Source organism: Typopeltis vanoorti, chromosome 26 (genome assembly GCF_054136105.1).
Source record: "Typopeltis vanoorti isolate ZY-2024b chromosome 26, IOZ_Tvanoo_1.0, whole genome shotgun sequence".
Taxonomy (NCBI): Eukaryota; Metazoa; Arthropoda; class Arachnida; order Uropygi; family Thelyphonidae; genus Typopeltis; species Typopeltis vanoorti.
Window position 1 is genome coordinate 31,876,342 of NC_143574.1, and position 25,642 is coordinate 31,901,983.

At 35.0% G+C, this 25,642-nt stretch overlaps 1 protein-coding gene across 1 annotated transcript in view; it reads right to left on the bottom strand.

Moving 5' to 3' along the window:
• LOC150092464 (dynactin subunit 1-like) overlaps window positions 1–25,642 on the bottom strand; it is a 334,669-nt gene that overhangs the window by 19,546 nt on the left and 289,481 nt on the right. Inside the window, exons 28-30 of the mRNA XM_090414876.1 lie at window positions 13,217–13,374; window positions 4,740–4,901; window positions 1,012–1,161 (exon numbers count right to left, since the gene is read on the bottom strand). Of these exons, the coding sequence (XP_090271002.1) occupies window positions 1,012–1,161; window positions 4,740–4,901; window positions 13,217–13,374 (470 nt within the window). The remainder of the gene's footprint in view (window positions 1–1,011; window positions 1,162–4,739; window positions 4,902–13,216; window positions 13,375–25,642) is intronic.

Below are 25,642 nucleotides of genomic sequence, written 5' to 3' on the forward strand. Positions count from 1 at the left end.
TTGTTTGAACAGTTTTAGTTTTTTTTCTTATCGGCATAAATTCTAAACAAGCAAAATGACTCTCCAGACCTCAGCAAACAAGCAATAAAACATAAAGAAAAAAACACTGCAAATATAATACATGATGGTACAAATTAAGTGGATAATGAATATATCGACTTAATTATATATTGAATATAGAAACTACAAGAGTTTCGTGCCAAATACATAGAAACTAAACATTTCAGCAGATTCAAGCATAAGCAACCTTATGGGCAACTCGTAGTAAAGGTGGAGTAAACTCTAGATCACTTTCCTTAGTATTTTCCATGATGTAAAGCAATCTCCTTGAGGAGATGTATGATAAATAAGCCTTTGGCTCTCTATTTCAATAATACATGATGGTTTATTTATTTTCAGTTATAATCTAGAAATTATTGAAGAAAGAATAAAAACAACAACAACTAAACCATACTATACTGATATCGGAGGTTGCGGTATCCCTCAGATATTTACTGTCAAATATCACAAACTTTTACATAACATGTGTTAAACAGCAAAAAAACAGTGTGGAATATTACTCGTAACATATGAATGCACAGCTACTCATGACCTCCAAGCTATACACTGAATTGTGTAAGAATATTTATATTAAACATTTTGCATGTATCTGTCAGATCAGCTGCGAGCTCTCCAGGGTTAAAGGCGCGTTAATCAAAACTCTTGTCGCAATTAGTTTCACAGCGTTAATCAAATCCCATGTTAAGCAAGGGATACCTGTATAATTTGTCTATTATAATTTACTTGATAATCAGGCATTACTACAAAAAACTTCCTAGAAATTTTGCATTTATTTAACTGAAATGAAGATTCAAAAACGTTATATAGTGGGTGGTAACAATATTTAGGATTTTAAAGGATAAGAGATATCACCGCATTTCAAAAATACACTTGTATATAAAATAAATTGATTTAATAATGTGATATAATATAAATTATATAAATAATGAACTACCGATTAAACCTGCTTACTTGTTGAGATTGCTTTTGTAACATCAACAGTTTAGCTGTAGCTTCAGCCAAGTGGCTAGCAGGTGCAGCCTTTTCTATGATAGGTTCAGTTGCAGGTTTACGTTTTGATATGTCCACTACTTTACTACAGACACAGACTTTGTGTAATTCCTAATTAAAGAACATATTTTAATAACTCAATTTTCCTAAAATCTTTATTTTTTGGTTAATTTTAAACTTGCTATTTTAGTAAGAACAATTATAAAGTATTCTTAATAAATAATATATAGTATTCTTAAACATATACTCATGTTTAGAAATATATGCACATCTGAACAAATGGCAAAAAAATCAATATTCTGTTCAATAAATGACATGCAAATATAATTTTTGAAGACTTTAAATGTGGAAAATTACTGTTTCTGTTCAACTGAAGTGGAAGATGCTTATAATATCAAATTATTAGATATCTGAATAAATTTATTTAAAAGTATTCAGTCATAATAAACATCTTCGGCTGAACAAAATTTTAGGAAAAACAGCTGAAAAAGTCACATGATTATAATGAGCTAAACGTAGATAACTGGAAATGATGAACACTGAATTCTTTGTAAAAGACTCGCAGATTATACTTATCTTATCAAATTCTGTGAAGAAAAGACTCTTCGCACCCAAATCCAAATCTGTGTGGATGGTGAAGACATGTCCACCACAGCAGACATCCTTGACCCCTTTCAGAACTATGAACATCTATTTGAAGGCAATAGCATTGTGGAAAATTATGATTTCTGGAACATTAATTAATGTTTCAGAAATCATAACAAGAACAAGTAAACAAGAAAGGCATTAATTAATGCCTTTCTTGTTTACAACAGTTACTGACCCATTAAAGTAGATGAAGTTACTACAGCCTAAAAAGAATGACAGAGAAGGAAATTGCCAGGACCAGATGTTCCAGGAACAGAATTTTGCCATATAGCCTGGGATTTTATTCTTTCAATTGTAGCTACACTATCTAATTCCTTTATTTACAGGTTACATACAAAGTGAATCTATAGGCATCCATGCCATGCTCAATCCAAAATCTAACAATGTTCATATCTTAATCAACAACTGTGCTGACTAAAAGATTTTTTTTTTCATTATCTACAACATAGGTGGCCAACAGCAGGCCCACGGGCAGCATGCAGCCTATAACGTGATTTTGTGTGGTTGGCAGGATAAAAACTATATTAAATTATATGTATTATCAATTTAGCTATTAGTTTCGACCGCAGATTTTCTGATTGATATACTAGTTATATTCATTATTTCTGATGACGGAAACAATTTATATTCTCAACACGGAATCAAAATTGCTTTAAAAAGATTACTCAATTTATAAAATCTACTGCTTCTCTGTGCAAGTTGTAGTAGTGGGAATGGTAGATTTCTACGTGCCCCACAGTGTTCTCATTAAGTTGTGTTACATGTAAAAAAAAAAAAAACAGAAACATGTAATTAAATTTAATTAACAACTTATATATTTAAATCAATCAAGTATTTTATATTGTTCTCCCAATAGTAAAATGATTTAACAAATATAGTAATTCAATATATATAACTATTGCCTTGAAAAAATGCAGAGTTTATTTTTATTTAAGTTCTGTCTAAAAGTGTGCGGCCTGTGACGCTACCACTCATCATATATTGGCCCTCGTATAGAATGAAGTTGGCCATGCCTGATCTACAACATACTTACATTTATTATTATTTTTAATACTTCATCAGCTTAACATGTTCTATAATTCAGAACAAGTCAGAACAATTTCAAAGATTTTTTTCTATACATGAAGATAATGTATTTTGTAAACAAAATATTTGAGGGATGCCATCTCATCACTGATGCAATTCACAATGGAGAATCCTATGATAATATGTGAATTATTTTTGTATTCCAGCCTACTTGGTTGTGTGCATAATGTCTATCATTAAACCTACAATCTGCTGTTTTGAATTGCACTGTGGCATGTAATAAAAACATCTATATGGCTAGTGGTACAAACAGAACATCAATGCTGAAGACTTTCAGAAATGGGTTGACAGAGAAACTCTACTTTGCAATGAACAGCATGGGTTTACTAAGGGAGGGTCATGTTTTAGCAGCTTGCTCATATTTTCTATAATAATGCAACCACTGAGTTAGACAAGGGGGGGGGGAATGGATACACCATGATACTTTTGGATTTTGCTAAGGCTTTTGACAGAATGTAAGACTGTTGCACAAATTAGAGAATATGGGATTGGATTATGCACTATTAGCATGGAAAAGAGGATGGCTGACTGACAGATATTAAAAATTTGTATATGGGCATGTGAATCTGCAAGATTCAAGGTAACCAGTAGTGTACCTCAAGGACCAGTCCTTGGTCCACTGTTATTTATGGGAAGGATTTGAATGGGCTAGAATTGTAGCCATGTGGAAATGGCTATCAGTTCAATATTAATAAATGTAAGGTCATGCACTTTGGTGTGATAAGATTATTCAATGTCCTATTATATTGGTGGGATTATGCTAAAAGAAACTGATGAGGCTAAGGATTTTGGAGTTTTAGTAGATAGGAAGTTGAAGTTCAAGGGTCATATAACAAAATTGTAAATGCAATTCAGAGAATTGCATTTACAATTTTGTTATATGACCTAACTTTTCAGCATAACTGCAATGCTGAAATGAACCTTGATATATAAAGATAAGAAAGCCATTTTGTCTCTTTACAAGGCCTTGATAAGATCTCACTTGGACTATTGCGTGCAGGTCTGGTCTTTTGGTTTTTGTCGTGATTCTGATACAGTGGAGAGAGAGAGAGGGCAAAGGGGAGTCAAAATGATATCATTTGTGGAATGCTGATTATGAAGACAGATTGAGAAATTTGTAGGCTGAAAACACTAGCAAACAGGAGAAGGAGAGGGTGATATGATTGAGACTTACAAACTTCTGAAAGGAAAGAAATTTCATATGTTTGTAAGTTTATACTACAGAATTTCAGTAGATGGAATTTTTCATTTTATGGAGGATGGAGAAGAGATGCAAGGTCATCCTTGGAAGTTGAGAATGAATGCTGTCAAGAAGGTGGTGAGGGCTAGCTTTTTCTCTAATAGAGTGGTGCACGATTGCAATGGATTACCATTGGATGTTATGTGTGCAAGTAGCATGAATGAATTCAAGAACAGGTATGACAGCTGGTGCAAATAGTATGGCCTCCCTCGATGAGCTCCTGACTACCTGGAGGTCTCTCTTAATAATAATAAAAACAATGACGCACCTGGGGCAGGGGGTGGAAGAATGTAAGGATATGTTGCATCCAGTTTCGCAAGTAACCAGAGGACATGACCACTGTTTAAAATAAGAGACAAGTCTTCTGCATTTGACTTTTCAGTTGAATTTGGATTTGTTGATACTTTTTCAGCTGTACTTTAGGCCAAACACAGTTGGAGTTTTTGCCTGAAGCTACTTGCTGTATGCAGATTTTTCTGTTAAACCAAGGCTTTTATAGTGGATGGGAATTTTAGGTAGTGATGGATCAAATTATCACTATTTTGGATGTTCTATTTAAACATTATTTATGTGATGACATGAATTACAAACTTATTATAAGAATTCTTATTATATTCCCATATAATATTTTATAAATAAATTTATTAATTTATAATCATCAAAATTTTATTAGAATCATTAAAATGATTAAGAGTTTATATTCCAAAATACATACATTAAGAACATTAGCAGTTTGTTTAGCCAAATGACTTAATGACTCTCTGTTCTTATCCTCTGCACCTTTTTCCAAATCGAGCATGTTGGTTAAGCCAGTAGCACTAGCCAAACCTGAAGGTTTTGTTGGAAGCTTGAGTGGAGGTAGATTGGTCAACTGATCCTGAAATATATCAATTGAATATCAAGATTTTCCAGACATAATCATGATCTTTCATTTTTGTATTTGTTTAAACATATAAAAAATTGTTGGTCTTTTAAATTAAAGTTTAAATGCATACAATCAGAAATATAGGTTATTTAATTAGTTTCTCATAAATACACATAAAGAGAATATTCTCCAAGTGTAGTCATCACCTTCCAAAATAGTTTGCTTTTCAATTTTACACTTTCTTTACTAATTTCTCCAATAATTTTCTGAAAGTGATCATCTTGGCTCAGTAACTAAATCAGTTGAAAACAGTCATTTTCTGACTCTTGACTGCTGGAAAAAATTACTTCTTGTACACAGTGATTTCTAATGAGGTGATCCGTGAGTGCAAATTGCCATCCTTTGGTCCACATCATTTATTATTGGATAGCCAATTTTCTATTTGGTTATTACCACATGTCATAACAGACAGCTTTTTCGCTTTTTGACCTCTCTACTAATTATAAGCATTCCAGGATTTATCACCTATTTTTTTTTTTTTTTTACCACTTTTGCCTGTAGAGCTTCTGTCACTGGGCAACAAACTTATCCATAGTTTTGCTGATAAATGAGTATTCAAGCTTAGGTACTGTTTAATTTAATGGAAAGAATACAGCACAAAGAAAAAAATAATAATTAAACAGCAGGCTTAATAAATTGGTTGTGTTAAACTTCCCAAGATTTAGAAAACTTTAATTATTAGGCTTCCCATCCAACAGCATCCATAGAGTATCCATCATAGGACTTTAGGCATTAAATAGTCTAATTTAATTTATTGTTCTTTGTGTGTGTTATTACAATTTTAATATTGTATTCCTGAAGATATCTCTGTGATAGAGAAGAAATATCAAAATGATTAAAACAGCTATTTAGTTATTTCTCTTTGTGCTGTAATCATTATATTAAATTTTATTATGAGTTTTGCTGATAAAACAGTCTTGCATGCTTTCCCACTTAAAAAAAAATCCCAGCTTACTTTTAGTTAAGTTTGATAATACTTCGATCAGACAAAATGAGATCACTCTCTCTTAGATTTCTATTTACCTCTAGTTTTTACTTACACAAATATGTCACATTAGTAGCTTACTTAGCCTTTAAAAACCTGGCATCCTTTCTGTTCAAGATGCTAACTTTTCAGATACTAACTCTGTACAAATCCCAAATTCTTTCAACTTCAGAATATTATGCTCATGTAAGGTGTTGGTGCACTGTGCTTTTGAACTTGCATCTGTCATTCCTGAAAAAATTAGATGTAAATAGAAATCTAAGAGCGAGATTGATTTCATGTGTTTTCTTCTTTTATTCCTGCTGATCAAGAAGAAAATAAATACTTTTCTTCTTTCTCATAACTCTTGCCCAAACAATGATGCTGTGTACTACAGTTCTACAGTCTCTTTGTGTGGGACTGTGAAAAAAAAAAAAAAAAAAAATTGCACTTGATAAAACAAGTAAGTGTGGAAAAATTTATTCCTCATTCCCATAACATTACTATATCTCATTTAAAACTCACCTTGCCAAGAAGTAAGGCTTAAATAAGAGATGGCCAGGGCTATTAAAGAAAATAATCAAGATCAAAATCTTCATCTTTCTTTTCCACATATATTTCAGCTTAAAACAGTTGTAAGCAAATTAACCTCACCAAACCTGATTTTAGAAAAAAACTTGGCATTGTTTTCAAACAGGAGGCTTTCTAGTCATCACCAGCCAAAGCTATTGCTGTAACTTTCTTTTGTCCAATACTTCCTCCACATCTTCTGAATTCACACTTCTATTGCATCATTACTCACAGAAAAACTAATCGCAGTTTCTTACTTTTCCCTAAATTCTGTATTTAAGATCAAAGTACATGTCATTCTACTTTTCCAAACTTACAATATTAAATGCCTCTATTCATTTTTCACCAGAAAGAGATCAGAAGAATCTTTTCCAAACTGAACACTAAACATTTTCTGACCCTGCTGGCATTTTCCCAATTGTTATGATGAGTTTCCTGCTTGCCTTTCTATACTTTCCTATTTCACTAGTATTTATTCAGCAGCTTGGAAATCAGTTGCTATTTCTAAAGAAATAAATCTTTACTACCAAAGTTTGTTACTTGCACTTCATTTCTTTCTAAAGTAATGTCTACTTCTGGGAAACCTGGAAACCACTCAAGTAATAAGAGATCACAGTATGGATTCCACCACTGTTGATCAAACAGAACAGAGAGATTTTCTTGCATATGCTATCCATCTTTGGACTAATAACATGGAAAAGTTTGGAAATACTCAAATGGTTGTTCCTCATTTCCCTAAGATACTGATCAGGTTGGTACAAAAGCCTCTAAAGTAAGCTGATCATAAAATACAGATCATTTTCTGGCCTATCTTCTGACTTCTGCAACTGGATTACAGCTTTCTCCTCAAACTTTGTAACTAACACTGTTAATATGAATCCCATTCATTGGGCTAAGGGTTCAAACCTTAGAGACTAAACATGAAATTTTTTCAAGCCATTTTAAACCTCCAATAATCAGCATAGTAGTCTTACACTGAGTGATGAAACCTGTTTACTACCTAAAGATTCACAAACATCCATGCCACAGTGGGATTTGTACCCAAGGCTAAACAGCTGGAGAGTGAAGATGCTATCTAATGAACTTTCACGTTACATTTGTCTTTCTCACTTGAAAAATATTGCACTTAAAAAATCAGTAAAACTTCCAAAAATATTTACTTCTATAACCTTAAACTCTGATCTGATCAAAAGAATTCTTTAGTGGAGTTATGACAATCTTGTTAACTTCAACAACTAGAAAACTCAATCCTGTTTTATTTTACATAAAAACGAACCCTTTTCTTGGAGTATTACTTCCAACAATACTCTCTGGACAATGTGGCATTACTCATTCTCCAGTCTTTCTTAGTATAAACAATGGAGGTTAGCCTTGTCTGTCCAGATTGGGTGTTGCCTAAAATCAACTGAAAAAGAAGGCATCCAAGAAATGAGGTTTTTACTTTTTAAGATATTATGCTACTTGAAATAGATATTAGCGCTATTAAAATGAAATTCTTCCACCTTTCGAATACTGTTCTTGTGTTTAAGATAGTAATCCCTAAGAGCTCCTAAAAATCCCTGAATCAGAACAGAAAAGAATAAATAGGTGATGATAATAATCTATCATTTACCAATTCACTATGATCTCGTCTACATAGCCATTCAATTACTGTTTGCATTTAACACAGATATTTCCATGGTTACTCTTCATTGAATTATCTTATTAACCTCTAAGTCTCTGTGTGTTAAGGCTTAAGTGCTGGGAGGACATCCCTCCCAGCACTTAAGATAAATTTACTGTGATGGTTTCTTCCAAAAGATCCTGAGAGTGGTTTCCAATACATGATCTGCAAGACCAGAAAGACTCTAGTTGTGATTGCAGATCTAAGATTTGGATGTATTCACAGGATCTTCTGGAAGAAAACCTCCATGCTCCATCACAGTCAATTTAAAAAATAAAGACCATTTTTGGAATCTGCAGTGGCACTCAAAAAAAACCAAATTTAAACAAATACTGGTGCAAAAAGCTTCCCAAAATTTGAGAAATATTAATTATCAGAGGTCCCAATTTACATCCTAGGCCTCCTACAAATGTCCACAGAGGGTGCACCACCTAGATACCTAGATAGGACTTTAAAGTCATCATAGCCACATGTTTCATTGAGTATTGTTGCCTTTGCATTTGTTACAAGCATTAAAATTAGTTTTTAATCCTTTCTTAGTGCTATGAATACTCCATTAAACCTCCAACATGACCCCCTAAAGTCTATTAAAACATGTGTAAAAGCTATTCGAAAATTCACAAAACCAATATTTCTTTCTCTCTGACTATTCATTCTAGTACTATCATCTGAAATAAACTTTGCACTTTCATATTCCACACTGAGGACAACCTGCAGGTTTTTGTATCTAATGTTAGCAAGTTTCTTTTTTGTCCTAAACTTTCTACCTATATGCAGTATACCAATATATTATAAGATGAAGAACTTATTGAGGGGGGGGGGCAGAGGAAAGGCAAATACCATTAGTATTAGTTTGTTACTTTCTCCAGAATTTCCAACTTCTATATGTGCTCACAGAAAAAGAACAGTCATACAGAAATGGAAACATTTGGAGAAAAGAATAAAACTAATAATAATGGTAAGTGCCTGATGAATTTCTGTTCAGGATATAGACTAGTCATGACTAATCATATGCAACATATGATGCAGACAAATTGGCTAGAGAAAAAAAAAACAAAAAATATTAAAATTCTAATCGCTTTTGTGATTCACTATGAGTAGACTTGCTCAATTGTTAATAACCAGGTTTTTAACTCGCATGCAGTTGTTTATTTATACTAGATGTATTTCCTCTACATGTTTTGCTGTTGATATCACTAACCGCATCATCTGGAGTTTACTTAACATAAATAAAAAATGACAAAAAAATTAAACATTTTCCAACAGCAGTTAATATCTATAGTTGAAAAGACTGGAATGATAGTCTAATCATGAGTATCATTAGGCATGTGGCATCCAGTCTCTCGATTGTTGTGTAAATTCTGTAGGTAATTGATGGCATAGGATAGATCTAATTAATTAATTTTACACATTAATTAATGATTTCCAGATGTCGTGAAGGATCATTCCTTGATTTCTAATTTCTATTTAGTGTGCCGTTTGAGTAAATGACCTTGGAGAACTCCTTGAAGAATTGTTGAAGTAATTCTCTTCTAAGTATGGCATGGAAGATGCTTGCCAAATTACCATGTGATGTTTTTAAGAGGGCGTATGTTATGAGTCCACTTTTTTCTGCCCATTTGTTTTCAACAGCGCCCATATGTTTTTTATTGCAATTTAGAACTTCTCCCAGTCTGACTTATGTATATCTTTCCAGAAGAGCACGGAATCTTGTATACACCTGGATATTTATAAAATGGAACTTTGTCTTTGGGGGGGGGCATAGAAGGCTTCGTAAGGTGTTGACTGGTTTGAAGGTTGTTCTGATGTTGACTGCCTTTATAATTAATTTCTGTGTTATTGTTATTATGGGGTGGTTCATCAGAAAATAAAAGTTTGTTTCTTTAGTACTTTTTTTTTTTTTTTGGAGTATCCATTTTGAAGGAACTGATGAAATAGAATTTGAAGTTCTTGTTTTCATTTAATGTCATCATTTTTTAGTATGTTTAAGGTTTTTTTCCCCCAAGGTTCTGATTACAACTAATTTTTATTGAGGGTGATGGAATGAGCTTGCTTGTAGGTGCCTGCCTGTGTGTGTTTTTTTCTTATACACTTCTAATGATAATTCTCTAGCGACAAGGATGCCTAGGAAAGATAAATTTCTATTCTTTTCTACTCTAATGTCAATTATTCAGAAAATATAGAAAATCTTCCAGGTCTTTCCGGGGGTGTTTCCAGATGATAAAGATGTCATCCACATATCGTCACCATACGTATGGTTCTATAGCTGATTCTTCAAATTTTTCCATGTATAAGTTGGCAATTGGAGGTGATAGAGGTGAGCCCATTGTAAGACCATATATTTGGTAGTAAAACTTTCCTTTTCAAATGAAGAATGAAGATTTTAGGCAATGTTGGAAGAGAAGTGATATCTGGAGGAAATGGGTTTTACCAAATTCCCAATGTATTTCCAAATGCTATCTCTTCATTCCAACCTATACTGCCATACTTAAAATCACCTATAATAATTACCCTTCTTTTGTTCACACATTTCTTCATCACCACCCTCCACATTTCCTGGCCTAAAGCAGCATCCAACTAAATATGTCTTCCTGTTAACTTCTACTACACTGCCTCATAACCATTTCCAGTATTTTCCTCTTTCATGTCTACCTTATGTGGACATAATTCCCCTGTATCAGCAGCCCCCCCCCTTCTTGTCCTTTCTATCCTCACGAAAAATACTGTATTCTTCCATTTCTAATCCCATTACAATATAATTTTCATTCGACTATGTTTCACTTATTCCAATGATTTTGGGGTGAATAAACTCAATCAGTGAAACCAGTTCATCTTCCCTATTTCTGATATTTCTGGCATTTGTAAACAAACACAGCAGTTCATTTTTAGGTCTATAACCAGTCCTATCCAAGCCACTTGTTGGTTGTGATTTCTCCATTATACCTGCCCTTGCTCAATCACCTTTATCATCATTTACCACATATATTTGCTCAGTCTCAACTCTTCACCCACATTGCAATATACTCCATACACACATTCACTGCCACTTTCAACATTCACTTTCCCTATGCCATGTCTCCCTGTCCACCTGAGCTTCCCCTCAATGCCTGTTCCTCTTGCATTCCTGTTTTCTCTTCATCTCTCACACTACTACTGTTTCCACTGCCAAGCACTTTTGTCTCTTCAATACCAGTCTCCTGATCTTTTGCTTCATCTCTTACTTCTGATCTCTTGCTTGCATCACACACACACTGCACTTTCATCTAACTATATAATGTTACAGCTTAAATAAATCCAGTACAAATCTGCATGATTCCTTAACTGAATAACTGCTGTAATATATTAACATGAAAATCAGCAACATAAGATAAAAACCAAGAAAATAGGAAAAAAATTTTAGAAAACATGAACTGCATCCTGAATGGCAAAATCTACAGAACAAATGAAAGAAGCTATTTAGGCACAATTTTTAAAGAAGATGACAAATTCAATATGAAAATAAACAGAATGAATAAAGCTGGCATGGTGATGAGTCAAATGAATAAATTTACATGGAATAAGAAAGAAGTCAGAAGACTAAAGTAGCTGTATAAAATAGCATCAAACTAATTTTAATGTAATGAATCTGGGAATGCATTAGAAATGAAATGAAATAATTGTTCAAAGACTAGAGACCAGACATATGAAAGTTGTGAGAAAAATAAGGTCCTTTGGATGGAAAGACCCATGTTCAAATTCTGTCTAGGAAGGCAGAACCTTTATCAGGGCTTTTCAATTGAAGAGGAGTTAGCCAGTCTCATATGTAAGTGGTAGGGATTTCCTCCTGAGTAACATGAACAATTACTGTGCACTTGAAGCCATGTATACATGAAAGTTAATTAGATATCAAACAGGCACAAATTGGCTAAAAATATCAAGAGGAAGACCAAGTTCTAGGTTCACTAACACAGTTCAGGGTGCCTTAGATCAAAATATATGATCTGATAATATTGGAGTACTGACAGATTAATTTGCAAGAAAGCTGTTGAGAGAAAGTTAGTAGCAATGCAAACTTATTATACAGTACTATCATAGTATCTTGTACACCTCTTGAGACTACACATCAGTAATTTGATGATGGAGAGAAAAGATTGCCATATATCAAACTGAGTAACATGAACAATTATTGTACACTTGGAACTATGTATACATGAAAGTTAATTAGAAATCAAATAATATATATTAAAAAATCCACAAGATCTCCAGGTTAAAATACTTTTCTAATATTGCAATTGTATAGGTTGCATGATCTATAAAAAAAAAATGTCCTTAGAGAACCACATACAATTAAAAGTTGTTTAGGGATGTTTCCAAACTATCTCAGTATTATTTTTTTTTCTTTAACATATACAATTTGTTATGTTAAAGTTTTTCTTTTTTTAATTTACTGCATGGGGGGGCTTAGTTGGCTGGGTGGTTAGTCCACTCTCCAACCAACAGGCCGTGGGTTCCAATTCCATCATGGGCATGAATGCATGTGATTGTGTCCAGGTGGGAGATTAATTTCATCACCCAGAGTCAGACTACTGTCCTGCTTATTAGAGGCCTGAAGTGACTTGAAAAAAGTTCTGCATTTGGTAATAGAGTTGGAGAAACTATATTATGTTAAAAAATAAATAATAATACAAAAATAAAAAAAAATAAATCCTTAGACCAGCCTTGGTATTAATGTACTATAGGTTTACAACCTTTGTGGGTGGGAGTAACATGAAACAAAATAAGTATAACTTTTCTGTGTTTTTGTTTATCATGCAATTGGTTGGATTAGTGAGGGAACTATAGCTGTGAGACACTAAGTAATATGTCTGTCAACATTGTTTACAACTATTTTTATTTTAAGTGAGTAACAGTTTTTTTAAAAAATATTCTTTCACTTACATTTGATATGAGCTAACACAGACTTAATCAAATGATCCGATCATTCCTTGATTATATTTATAAACAATGGTTAGATATCTGAATCCATCTAACTGGCATAAAAGCACCTAAATTAGCAGTAAACTATAATTTGCATGTTAAAAAATAACTTACCTGCATGCGTTCAGCTTGCAATCGAAGATTTTCATCTTTCACATGGCTTAAGGCTAATCGAAGATCTTGCATTTGTCTTACTAATAATGGAGAATCTCTTACAGTAGTATTTCCACTAGAAGCTGTTCCAGGAAGAGCAGGAGTAGTAGGAGATGAAACTAAGAGGACAAGAAAGAACACTAATTACTTTACATCATATTCCAAAAAATTCATGAAAATATGCATTTTATGTAGATCACTGCAATACAAATATTCTCACAAGCAAAAGTTAAAAGTGAGCTGGAGGGAGAGAGGAAGGAAAAAAGTAGATAATTTAAAAAAAACATGATTTCATTTAAAATAAAATATTGCGCTAGAGTTAAAATAAATTCTAAATGTTTTTCAGTAAATATAAATAACATAATACTTGATAAGTCAGAATGTACTAAATGGCCAAATGCTTTTTGGCCAATTAGTACATTACAGGAGGTTATGGCTAATTGTATAGGGTCCAAATAGTAAAACAAGTAGGGGTTAAATGGATGAATAACACCATTAAGTTTGAGCTGCAAAAAAAAGAAACAACTGTGGAGGGAATTTAAAGAAAGAGGTGACCTGCAGGCACACGAACAGTATAAAGTGCAGGCCAGAAGGGTAACGAGTGTGGTAAAAAAAGCAAAAGCGGATTATGAAAGGAAACTAGCTATGCAAAGTTTTCTTTGCATAGCTAGTTCTTTCAATATGCTGCAAGCAAGGAAAAAACTGTATACGGCAAAATGATTTTAAGGAATGACGATGGTAAGGAGGTCACTGAATCAGTCGATATAGCGGAGTTACTGAGTGAGCACTTTACAAAAGTATATCAGCCAGGTGGTGACATTGAAAAAATAAAAGAACGATTAGTTTATATGGGAATTGTGATGAATGAAGTGGAGGTGAATAGTCTATTACAGAACCTTAAGGTGAATACATCTGTGGGATTGGATGATATACCGGAATGGGTCTTGCGTGAAGCAGCTAAAGAATTATCAGTGCCCTTGACCATGTTGTTTAATCTGAGTCTCGGGTCTGGTTTAGTCCCGAAGGTGTGGAAAGAGGGGAAAATAGTTCCACTGCATAAAGGATGATCCAAGACTACGGTTGCAAATTACCGATCGATCAGCATATCAGGAGTCGTTGTCAAGGGAAAAATACAGGAATGGATTGATGAAAATGAGATACTGTATGAGGGACAGCATGGCTTTGTGAAGGGTAGATCATGCCTCAGTAACTTGCTCAAATTTTAACACAGTGACGTCTGAACTGGATAAGGGTAATGGGTTTACAGTGATACTGCTGGACCTGTCAAAGGCATTTGACAGGATACCACATGGAATTCTAATCCGTAAACTACAACATATGGGAATGGATATAGGGTTGATGAGATGGATAGGTGGGTGGTTGATGGAGAGATATCAAAGAGTAGTTTATTCAGGAGTAGAGTCCAAAAGACGGCCTGTGACTAGTGGTGTGTCGCAGGGTTCTGTTCTTGGACCACTACTTTTTTCAATTTGTTCATTAACGATATAGGGAAGGATCTAAGAGGAACAGTTCATTTGTTTGCTGATGATGCAAAGTTGGGTAGGGCAATAGTGAATGCAGAAGATGTCAAAATCTTGCAGGACGACTTGGACAGATTGGAGTTCTGGGCTAAGGAGAATGGATGTCAATTTAATGTGACAAAATGTAAGGTTATGCATTTTGGGGTGAAAAGATTAGCAGCAGTATACCAAATTGGTGGAACTGTACTCCAGGAGATTGATGAGGCCAGGGACTTAGGAGTGTTGGTGGATAGCGAGATGAAGTTTAGGGGGCACATTGCAAAAGTAGCTAAATCAGCTCATCAACTCACTTGGTTGTTGAAAAATACCTTGACGAGCAGAGATAAGCAAGTTATTGTACCTCTGTACCGAGCCTTGATAAGATCTCATCTCGACTACTGTGCCCAGATTTGGTCACCTAGGTTCCTTCTTGATGGAGAGGAGGTGGAGAGGATCCAGAGGCGAGTGACTAAGATGATAGCAGGTCTATGGAATGAACCATATGAGAACAGGTTGAAGATTTGTGGGTTGCAGAAATTAGTTGATAGGCGGAAAAGGGGAGATATGATTGAGACATTCAAATTGCTAATGGGTTTCTATAGGATTAACACAGAGGATATTTTTGAGACAGGACTGGTGGTGGGAGCTAGGGGACACCTTTGGAAGCTGGGCAAGAGTGTAGTTAGCAGGGGTGTTAGAGCTGGGTTCTTTACTTTTAGAGTGGTAAATGAGTGGAATAAGCTGCCAGAGTCTGTTGTGGGTGCTAGGACGGTGAGCAAGTTTAAGGCAAGGTATGATACTGTGAGAATGTCATATAGTTGTGTGGACATGATGTTTAGGGCCTTCCTCGATGAGTCTAAGGACTCCCTGGAGGTGCCCGTAATAATAATAATAATAATAAATAATAATAACTTGTCAAACTCTTATATTTCTTGCACCCTGGACACGATTCAAACCCAGGTCTTATTAGTATTATAGGCATCTCCAAGGGACTGGCAGACTGATCACAGGAAGCCTACACTAATCATTATGGTAGAGCAATAATGAATGCACATGATGTCAAAATCTTGCAAGATGATTTGGATAGATTGGGGGACTGGGCTAAGGAGAATGGTTGTCAATTTAATGTGGCAAAGTGTAAGGTTATGCATTTTGGAGTGAAAAGATTAGCAGCAGTATACCACATCGGTGTAACTGTACTCTAGGAGATTGACGAAGCCAGGGATTTGGGGGTGTTGGTGGATAGGGAGTTGAAGTTTAGGGGACACATTGCAAAAGTGGCTAAATCAGCTCATGTAATCACTTGGTTACTGAAGAATACTTTGACGAGCAGAGACAAGCAAGTTATGGTTCCTCTGTATTGAGCCCTGATAAGACCCCATCTTGACTACTGTGCCCAGATATGGTGCCAGGGTGTCTTCTTGATAGGGAGAGGCTCCAGAGGTGAGTGACCAAGATGATAGCAGGTCTATGGAATGAACCTTATGAGAACAGGTTGAAGATTTGTGGGTTGCAGACATTGGTTGATAGGCAGAAGAGTAATTTGAAGGGTTTCTTATAGAATCCCTTCAAATTACTGAAGGGTTTCTATAAGATTCATTCAGAGGATATTTTTCAGAACAGGTCTGGTGATGGGAGGACTAGGAGCCATCCAAGGAAACTGGGCAAGAGTGTGGTTAGCAAAGGTGTTAGAACTAGGTTTTTTGCATGGAGAGTGGTGAATGAGTGGAATAAGTTGCTAGAGTCTGTTATGGGTGCCATGACTGTGAGTGGGTTCAAGGCAAGGCAAGGTATGATAGATACTGTGAGAATGTAATCGCATAGTTGCGTGGACATGATGTTTAGGGCCTCCCTCGATGAGTCTAAGGACTCCTTGGAGTTGCCCGTAATAATAATAATTATTATTATTATTCACACAATACCCAACATGCATCTCCTTAAAATTATTCACTCTGGAAGCACTCAACTATCTCAGGCATCCATAAGAGTAAGTCACCACTCTCTGAGCAAAAAATCTAGTTCTAACATCTTTATCACCCACACCCTTACACAACTTCCAGGAGTGACTCCTAATTCTCTCCCAGCTTGTCATGTATTGAACAACTTCTTTGTATGTCTTACAGAATCCCCTTCAGTAACTTATAAGTTTCTATCATGCCCCTTCTTTTCAACCTGTCAACCACACTCTGCAACCTACAGATTTTCAGTCTATTCTCATAGAAACCATTTCACAGACCTGTCATAATCTTGGTCACTTGTATCCACAACTTCTCCACCTACCACCTCATCCCCAAGAAACCCAGGTAATGAAATCTGTGTACAGTAATAGTCAGGATGTAGCTGCATCATAGCCTTGTAAAGAGAGATGGTAACTATCCACTCTTCTTGGACTGACCTATACCGCCAACCTTTTCTGGAACAAACACATTTCAACTATAGATTCTGCAGCTGCCACAAAACTTGTACTTTTTTGCACAAGACACCGCTTCAGACCTACACAGCTGCTAAGTCTAGACAAATCCAAAATCTGCTCAAACCATAGAATATTGCTCCCATATTTGGGGTGGTGCACTAAGATCCTATCTAAGATTCTATTCAGTTCTATTCAGAATTCTATTCAGAAGAGGGTAATCCAGTTAATTAATGATCGCTCTCTCACTTATCCACTTCAATCCCTCTCTCATACAGATGTCAGCTTTTGCTTTGAGCCTCTTCTAGATACTTTCATGGACAGCACCCTGCTGAATTGGCCACTATTATTCCTCCATTTTCCACCAAAATCATTAGAACAAGAGCCACTGTTAACCAACACCTTACAATCTATCTTGAAACTCACTGAACGAACTTCACTTCCTTCTCTTTCATTCAATCTACTTTTGTTCTTTAGAACAGCCTCCCCCACTCTGCCTTCCCCCAAGAATATAATATTCAACTGTTCAAACAAATTGTGAACAGGTTCCTCCTTTCTTATCCTTTTGTACCCACATGGTACTAATCTCCTATAGGTCTTGTGATCTTTCATGTGTGGGTCAAATAGAAAAAAAAAACAAAAAAAAACTTGTCAATGTGCTCTTCAGCATCCCAATAAGCCTTTAAGCTATTTTGCCAACTTTTGCAATATATACTCTGAACTTCTGTTCACCATCATCCCAAAATTCCTAGCCTCATCACTTTCCTGTAATCCAGTACCATCAATGTATACATGGGATGTAATCTTTTCATCCCAAAGCCTTACACTTTGCCACATTAAACTGATAACCATTATCCTTTGCCATACAGTGCCAGTTTATTATTTAAATCATTCTACAATTTCTACATTACCTGTATCTACCCCCCCCCCTTTCCTCAGTTTTGCATCATCAGCAAAAAACTGAATACTCTCTCTCTCAAATCATGCCCTATACCATTAATAAACAAATTAATCAGTAGTGGCCCTAATATAGAATCTTGAGGCACTCCACTAGCCACCCTCATTCTCCTGGACTCTACCATATACCACTCTGTCTGTCTGTCAACCTCCTCATTCCCATATTCATTCCTCAGTGCCATATCCACTTCCCATTAGTTACAACTTAATGTTTTTTTTTGTATAGTATTCTGTCAAATGCCTCTGTAAAACCCATTAGTATCATGGCCATAGTTATTTCATTTTCCATAGTTCAATATACATGATGACTTCTGTAAGAAGGGTGGAACATGCACTTTTGTCAGGTCTAATATCTCATGCCAAAGGTTATCTAGACCCAGAACCTCCTTTGGTTCAAGATTTCCATGCGTTCATTGACAGAAAAATTAAACTGAACTTTTTGTTTACTATCTCTGACAGTTTATCATATGGATTTGACAAGCGACATACAGCTATTTTATGATGATGCAAAGATAAGTAGAGTAATCAGAAATGCTGCTGATATGCAGTCTTTGCAGAATGATTTGAATAGGCTAGAATTGTGGGCATTGGAAAATGGGTGGGGTGCTTACGGGTCAAAGCTGTATAACTGAGAGGGGACCTCCACATAGCCTTTAAAGGAATGCGGAGAACGGACCAGGGCTTCTGACCTAATGTCCAATCCTCACCATCTCGTGGTGCACCCTGTTGGGTATCTACTTGGATACTGAATGAATGAGGATGGGCTGGCAATTAGGGATTTAGCCAACCAAATTGTATTCTTATTGGTTAAACCAAAATAAAAAAATGATGGTACAACATGACAAAATTTCATGTCTGCTAAGGCGTCACCCGGTTAAACAAGGCCCCCGTTGTTTTCGCCAGGGAACCAGAGCAAACAGCGAAGTCAGCTACTGGAATAAATCTGAAAACACACCCCAACTCAATATCAGAGTTAAAGTTTGGTACTATCAACATAAGAAGCCCGAATGGCAAAGAAATGGAGCTAGCTGAGGAATTAGATGAGTACCAGATCGACATAACAGGGGTGACTGAAACAAAAAAGACAAAAACTGGTGAGATCTTTCTGAGCAATAAATACAAAATATTATATATTCAGGCAATGACAATCAAGGAAAAGAAGTAGTAGCCATAGTATTCAACACTATATACTAGGCTAAACATCTTGAATTGCAGGCAGTCTCAAGTAGAGTGATATGGGCAATCAGAATGGGGAACTGAACAATGAGACTTATTTGTGCCTATGGTCTCACAGAAGGTTCTACTAAGGTAGAAGTGGAGGAATTTTTTGAGGCTTTAGAAAAAGCAACTGACACAATGAAAAAGGAAAAGTTGGTCCTTGTTGGGGATCTAAATAGCAGAGCAGGAAATGATTGTGAGACATACAGAAATATTCTGGGAAACTTTGGAGAAAAGAGCAAAGCTAATAATTAATGGCAAATATCTGTTGGATTTCTGCTCAGGACATGGACTGGTTATTACTAACACCATGTTCCAACATAAAATGTGCACAAACTCACAAGGAGAGAAGAGGCAAGGAATAAGAAAAGTCTCATTAACAATGTTATTGTTGATAGTGATGTTTCCTCACTGGTGCAGGATGCCAGAATATTTACTGAGGATTTGAAATTGGAAGTGATCACTATTTAGTCTTGAGCAGGATAAAATTGAATTTCATATTGAAAAGAATAACATGTAAGAAAGTTTTAAAGCGAAGAAAAGTTGAGCATCTCTCAGATGTGAACTGTAGACTAAAATACACAAAGTTCATTGAAGAAAAAATGAAAGAGTTTGAGAACAGGAACCAAACCTTGAAGAAAACCCTGATTGATTCAGCTAGAGAGCTGCAAGGATAGAAAAACTAGAACTCAATGGTGGACATAGGAAGTTAAAGAGGCAGTGAAGGAAAAGAAGAAAGCATATCAAAAGTTCCTGGCAAATAAGTTAGCTTGTGCTCTTGGAGAATACAGAGACAAATGTAAGAAAGCTAAACAGGGCGTAAAACTAGCTAAACAAAATTAATGGGAGGACTTTGGCAAGAACATAGAAAATAAATATCCAAAAGGTGGCAAAATATTCTGGAGGATGTTGAAGAACCTTATGAATGGAGGAAAGAGTGCTGTAAAAGGAGTTAGAGATGATAAAGGTGACATGAAAACAGGAGAAAAATATATCCTTGAAGTATGGAGTAATTACTTTGAAAAACTGCTAAATGAAACAAGCAGTGATGACAGCACAATGATAAAAAACACTCAACAGGCATGCAGTCAGGAATATATATCCATACTTGAAATAGAAAAAACCATCAAAGGCTTGAAATGTGGAAAGGCAGCAGGAAGAGATGATATTCGACCAGAAATGCTAAAGTATGGTGGTATAAGAGTCTTACAGTGGCTACACTGCATAGTTCAGAAAGCCTGGACAGAGGGAGACGAATTCCCGATGATTGCAGTAGAGTTCTCATAGTACCCATATATAAAAAGGGAAATAAAACTGAATGTGAGAATTACAGAGGTATTTCCCTACTGGGTGTTCCTGGCAAGATCTATGCAAGTATACTTGAAAAATGGTTGAGAAGAATTGTGGAAGAAAAGCTTGGTGAAGAACAAGCTGGATTCAGGCCAAACAGAGGCTGTCAGGATCAGATCTTCACTTTACGACAAATAGTTGAGAAAGCACGGCAATATAACAAAGATCTGTATTTAAGTTTTGTCGATTTGGAAAAGGCATATGACAAGGTGCCAAGAGAGAAGCTATTCAATACACTACAGTTAAATGGTGTCAATGGGGCATTATATCAAGCAATACTAGTCTTTATTTGAGTTGTAACTCAGCAGTTAGAATTGAAGGAAGTACAGGAAGATGGTTTAACGTTAAATCTGGTGTGAGACAAGGATGTACATTATCACCTCTGTTATTCATTATCTATATGGAATCACATTATGAAGGAAAGTGGTATTAAACATGATATCAAAATTGGAGATGTTAATGTCAGCTCTTTGCTTTATGCAGACGATGTTATACTTCTAAATAAATCTCCTACAAGTCTGCAAGATTCCCTGACTAAATTGATGTAATAGATATGGCATGAAGGTTAGCATTAAAAAGACAAAGACAATGAAGATAGGCAGAATCATTGAAAATGTCAACTGTGTTGTGAATGGAGAACCTGTGGAACAAGTAAAACATTTCAGCTACTTAGGCACAATTTTTAGTGAAGATGGTAAATTAAATATACAAGACAGTGTTCAAACCAGTTTTAACTTATGGATCTGAGATCTGGGTCAGAAGTAAAATACTTGACCAAAGACTAGAGACCGCAGATATGAGAATCCTGAGAAAGATTATAGGTGTGAACAGATGGCATCAATGGCAATATCATATTAAAAATGAGAATATTAGGAAAGAACTTGGCATTGTCAGCATCCAGGAATGCATTAGCAGAGCTAATCTCAGGTGTTATGGCCACTTAAACAGAATGGGCGAAGAAAGATTAGCAAAAAGTGGTCTCTGCCAGGTTGGCAGCAAAATGACCCAGAGGAAGACCAAGATATAGGCGGATTGATATGGTACAAAGTGCCTTAGACGATAGAAATATAAGATCTCATGATGTTGGAGTCTTGACAAGTAACAGACTGATTTGGAGGAAAATTGTAGATAGGAAGTTAGTAATGATGTAATTTTTTTCATGTAGTTCTATCATATCCTGTACACCCCTTGAGGGTACATGGCAGGAATTTGATGATGAATATGATGATGGAAAATGGGTGTCAGTTCAATGTCAGTAAATGCAAAGTCATTCACTTTGGCATGATTAGATATCCAATGTCGTATTATATTGGTGGGATTAGGCTAGAAGAAACTGATGAGGCCAGGGATCTTGGAGTGTTAATAGATAGGAGGCTGAAGTTCATTATCATTATTCACAGGGACCACGTGGCAAAGATTGCAAATGCAACTCAAAAGATAATTGCAATGCTGAAACTAACGTTCACATGTAAAGATAAGGATGTCATTTTGCCTCTTTACAAGGCCTTGATAAGACCTCAGTTGGACTGTTGTGCACATGGTCTCCTGGTTTCCATTGTGATTCTGATATATAGGAGAGGGTACAAAGGAGAGTGTTAAAAATGATATCAGGATTGCATAATACTGATTATGAAGACAGATTGTAGATTGCAGACACTAGCAAACAGGAGAAAGAGGTGGTGATATGATTGAGACTTACAAACTTCTGAAAGGGTCATACAGGATTTCAATTGATGGAATTTTTCAATTTATGGAGGGTGGGGAAAGAACCAGAGTGCATTCTTGGAAGCTGAAAATGAAGGCAGCCAAGGAGGGTGTGAGGGCTAGATTTTTCTCTCAGAGGGTGGCGCATGATTGGAATGGATTGCCTTTGGATGTTGTGAGTGCAAGCAGTGTGAATGAATTCAAGAATAAGTATGATAGCTGGCGTGTGTAATATGTGGCCCCCCTCGATGAGTCTCTGACTCCCTGGAGGTGTCTCTTAATAATAATAATTTATTATTATTAAGATATAACATGCAAATTGTTATATTAGATTTAAGATCCTGGATTACCTATAATCCTATTTATAAAAATCCCAAGAATATGGAAGGCACATATTATACCCACTTAACTTTTTTCTCTAAGAGTTAATTATAAATAGGACTGATAGAATTATAAATAGGTAATCCAGATCTTAAATCTAATATAACAATTGTCATGTCAAATCTAAAATAGCAATTAGGACATCATTTTTACTGTAACAAAACTATCTATATGAAAGAATGTTTCGCTGATGTTGTCTTAAATAGAATATAGCTTTGATGTAGTTATTTAATTTAATTTCCTTTATTTATTGTAATTTTATTTATTTTCACTACAGGTCAGGCCAGTAAAATAACTGCTGATCAAATAATTGTTTTTTCACCATACTGTGTGAAATGTAATTTAGCTTGTCTCTCTCTCTCTCTATATATATATATGTGTGTGTGTGTGTGTGTGTGTGTGTGTGTACTCCAGATGATGACCTGAAGGTTGAAATGTCAGGAAATTAAAATAATTATTTATAACACAGTCGTACTGACAGGGCTCCTTTTCACCACCTTCACAAACCAAGCTGGAAGAGAATCTGAAGTTTTTGTTGTAAATAAAAATTTAAAGTAAATTGTTACCCTGACTACAAGAATTCTAGATAATCATCATCATTTTAACAATAGGCTGGACCCTTTCTTAACCAACTCTTCCTACAAATAATCTTGATATTAAGGCAAGTGATGTGAAGTCATTAGCCTCTATATACGAGTTGCTCTGTTCTGAAAATACTTCAAGACAGGGCGCCTCGATCCAACTTTATCCAAATGTAAGGATAAAGGATTAAATCAAGAATATAATTTTTTGGCAGTCAAGATTATGGTCAGAATACCTTTGACTATAATCTTGTCCATGTATCTACAGATTGTGCTCTCTCAGCTATTCTCAGCTTTATATCCTATAGCACTATAATACCAATTGGGATGACAATCAGGAATACATACCCCTTTCCTAACTGTATTTTTAAATTAAATTACAATGTAGACTAATATATTAACTAAAATAAATTTAATTAGCTGCTTTCATATAGATATGTAAGTTGACATACCTAGAAAAATTAAAGATGGAAACTTAAATTTATGTGAAATAAATTTATTAGCTATAAATTTTTTTCCTATGTATCATATGCACCCTTGGTAATTGATAATAGAACACAATATAAAATTACAATTAAAGAATTATTTTCAAAAAGTGTGACATTAATAGGAACTGACGGTCAGTAAAATTCACAATTAAAAAAAAATACAATATAATAATCAAGAATTTTCATAAAAATGATGTAATAATATTTCCATAAAGGAAATATTATTACATCATAAAGGATCTGATACAGAAGGCCATCAGATCTATTTAAGTTCGGTTGTGTAGAAAGGTCTCACAATTCTTTATATAAGTACTCTACAAGGAATCAATTTTCATATAAAAGCTTAGTTTTTTCAAAAAAAAAAAAAAAACTATGTTTAGTCGAGATAGCATGTTTTGCTTGGCCAGATCGTTCTGGTTCATGGTACCGGATGTAAGATTTGTGTTTTTCTAGATGGATGGTTGCAGATCTGCCAGACTGTCCAAAGTAAGACAAACCACAGAAGTATATGATCTGATAGACACCTGGAAGGTTGAGCAAAGAAAGCATGTCTTCAGGTGAAGAAAGAAAGGTGTTAGCACTTTAGCTGTGCATTCAGAAATTCCTTTAATATAAGGGAGTGGAATCCTAGTAATATCTTCAGGAGATCTAGAGACTAGTTGTCTTAAAGATTTTCTTAATAAAAGATTCAGATGGAGTTAGGTTAGAAGGTAGGAGTTTTGCTTTGAAAAGAATAATCGCTGATTGAAAATTAACTTTGTTTGCAGTCTTAGAAGGAAATGAAGTAGAGTTGAAAACTCTTATAGGATTCCAAAGAAATATGTAAAATGATGTTTAAAGATTCAGTGGATAACAGCTCAGAAATGAAGTTATAAAGAGAACTGATTTGATATTTAACAAGGTCAAAGATTTCTTTGCATCATTACGTTTATAATATTTTTCAGTTGTAATATTAATGATATGAAGAGAGTTTCAACTCTACTTGTAGCTCTCTTATACAGAAATTTTATTTACTAGTCAACTGTGTACTACTAGTCAACTCTTTTTTCAATACTGTAAAGTAATATTTTTGATAAATGAACTCTCAAACCCTACAGGCACTTTCTATAACTATTACAATTTATGCACCAATCAACAGTTCATGTGTGATAAACACAATTTTCCAACATAACATTGTTACAATATTAAAAAGAGGGTTTTGTCTCTTAAGGTTATTTCTAACTAGTCTCTGATGAAAAGCAGTGGTTTGAAGCAGCTGTGAGACCAGTAAAACCTTAATAAAAAGAACTAATAAAAGGCAAACCATTGGCCGGTGGGAAGAATTCATGTTCTTTTAAATAGTGCAATGCCAAGGTAACTCTGATGTTGAACACTGTATTCTCATAAGCTGTTTGATCAATTTTGAACTTAAGTTTTAAATTTAATTATTTCACTATGAAATAATGATGGATTTATAATATCAACTATATCTAATGGTGTTTCTATATTTTTTTTTATAGTAATCAGTTTTAATGTTGCACTGCTTTGAAATTTGTCTCATTTGATATTATTCTTGGAGAGCCAAGAGATATTTTTCTTTTTGAAGCTGGAAATCTATGGACTGACTGAAACAAATAATCTTTATAAGCCAAGTTTGGCCATCAGCCACAAGTGGGTTATCACTATCCCAGAATCTTGAGGGCTTGGAATCTCTATATCATAAATGATATGAATCACTCAGCACTTTTGTCTATGTTTCGCAAAGAGCCAACCTAGCTGGCTGAATGGATATAGCATAT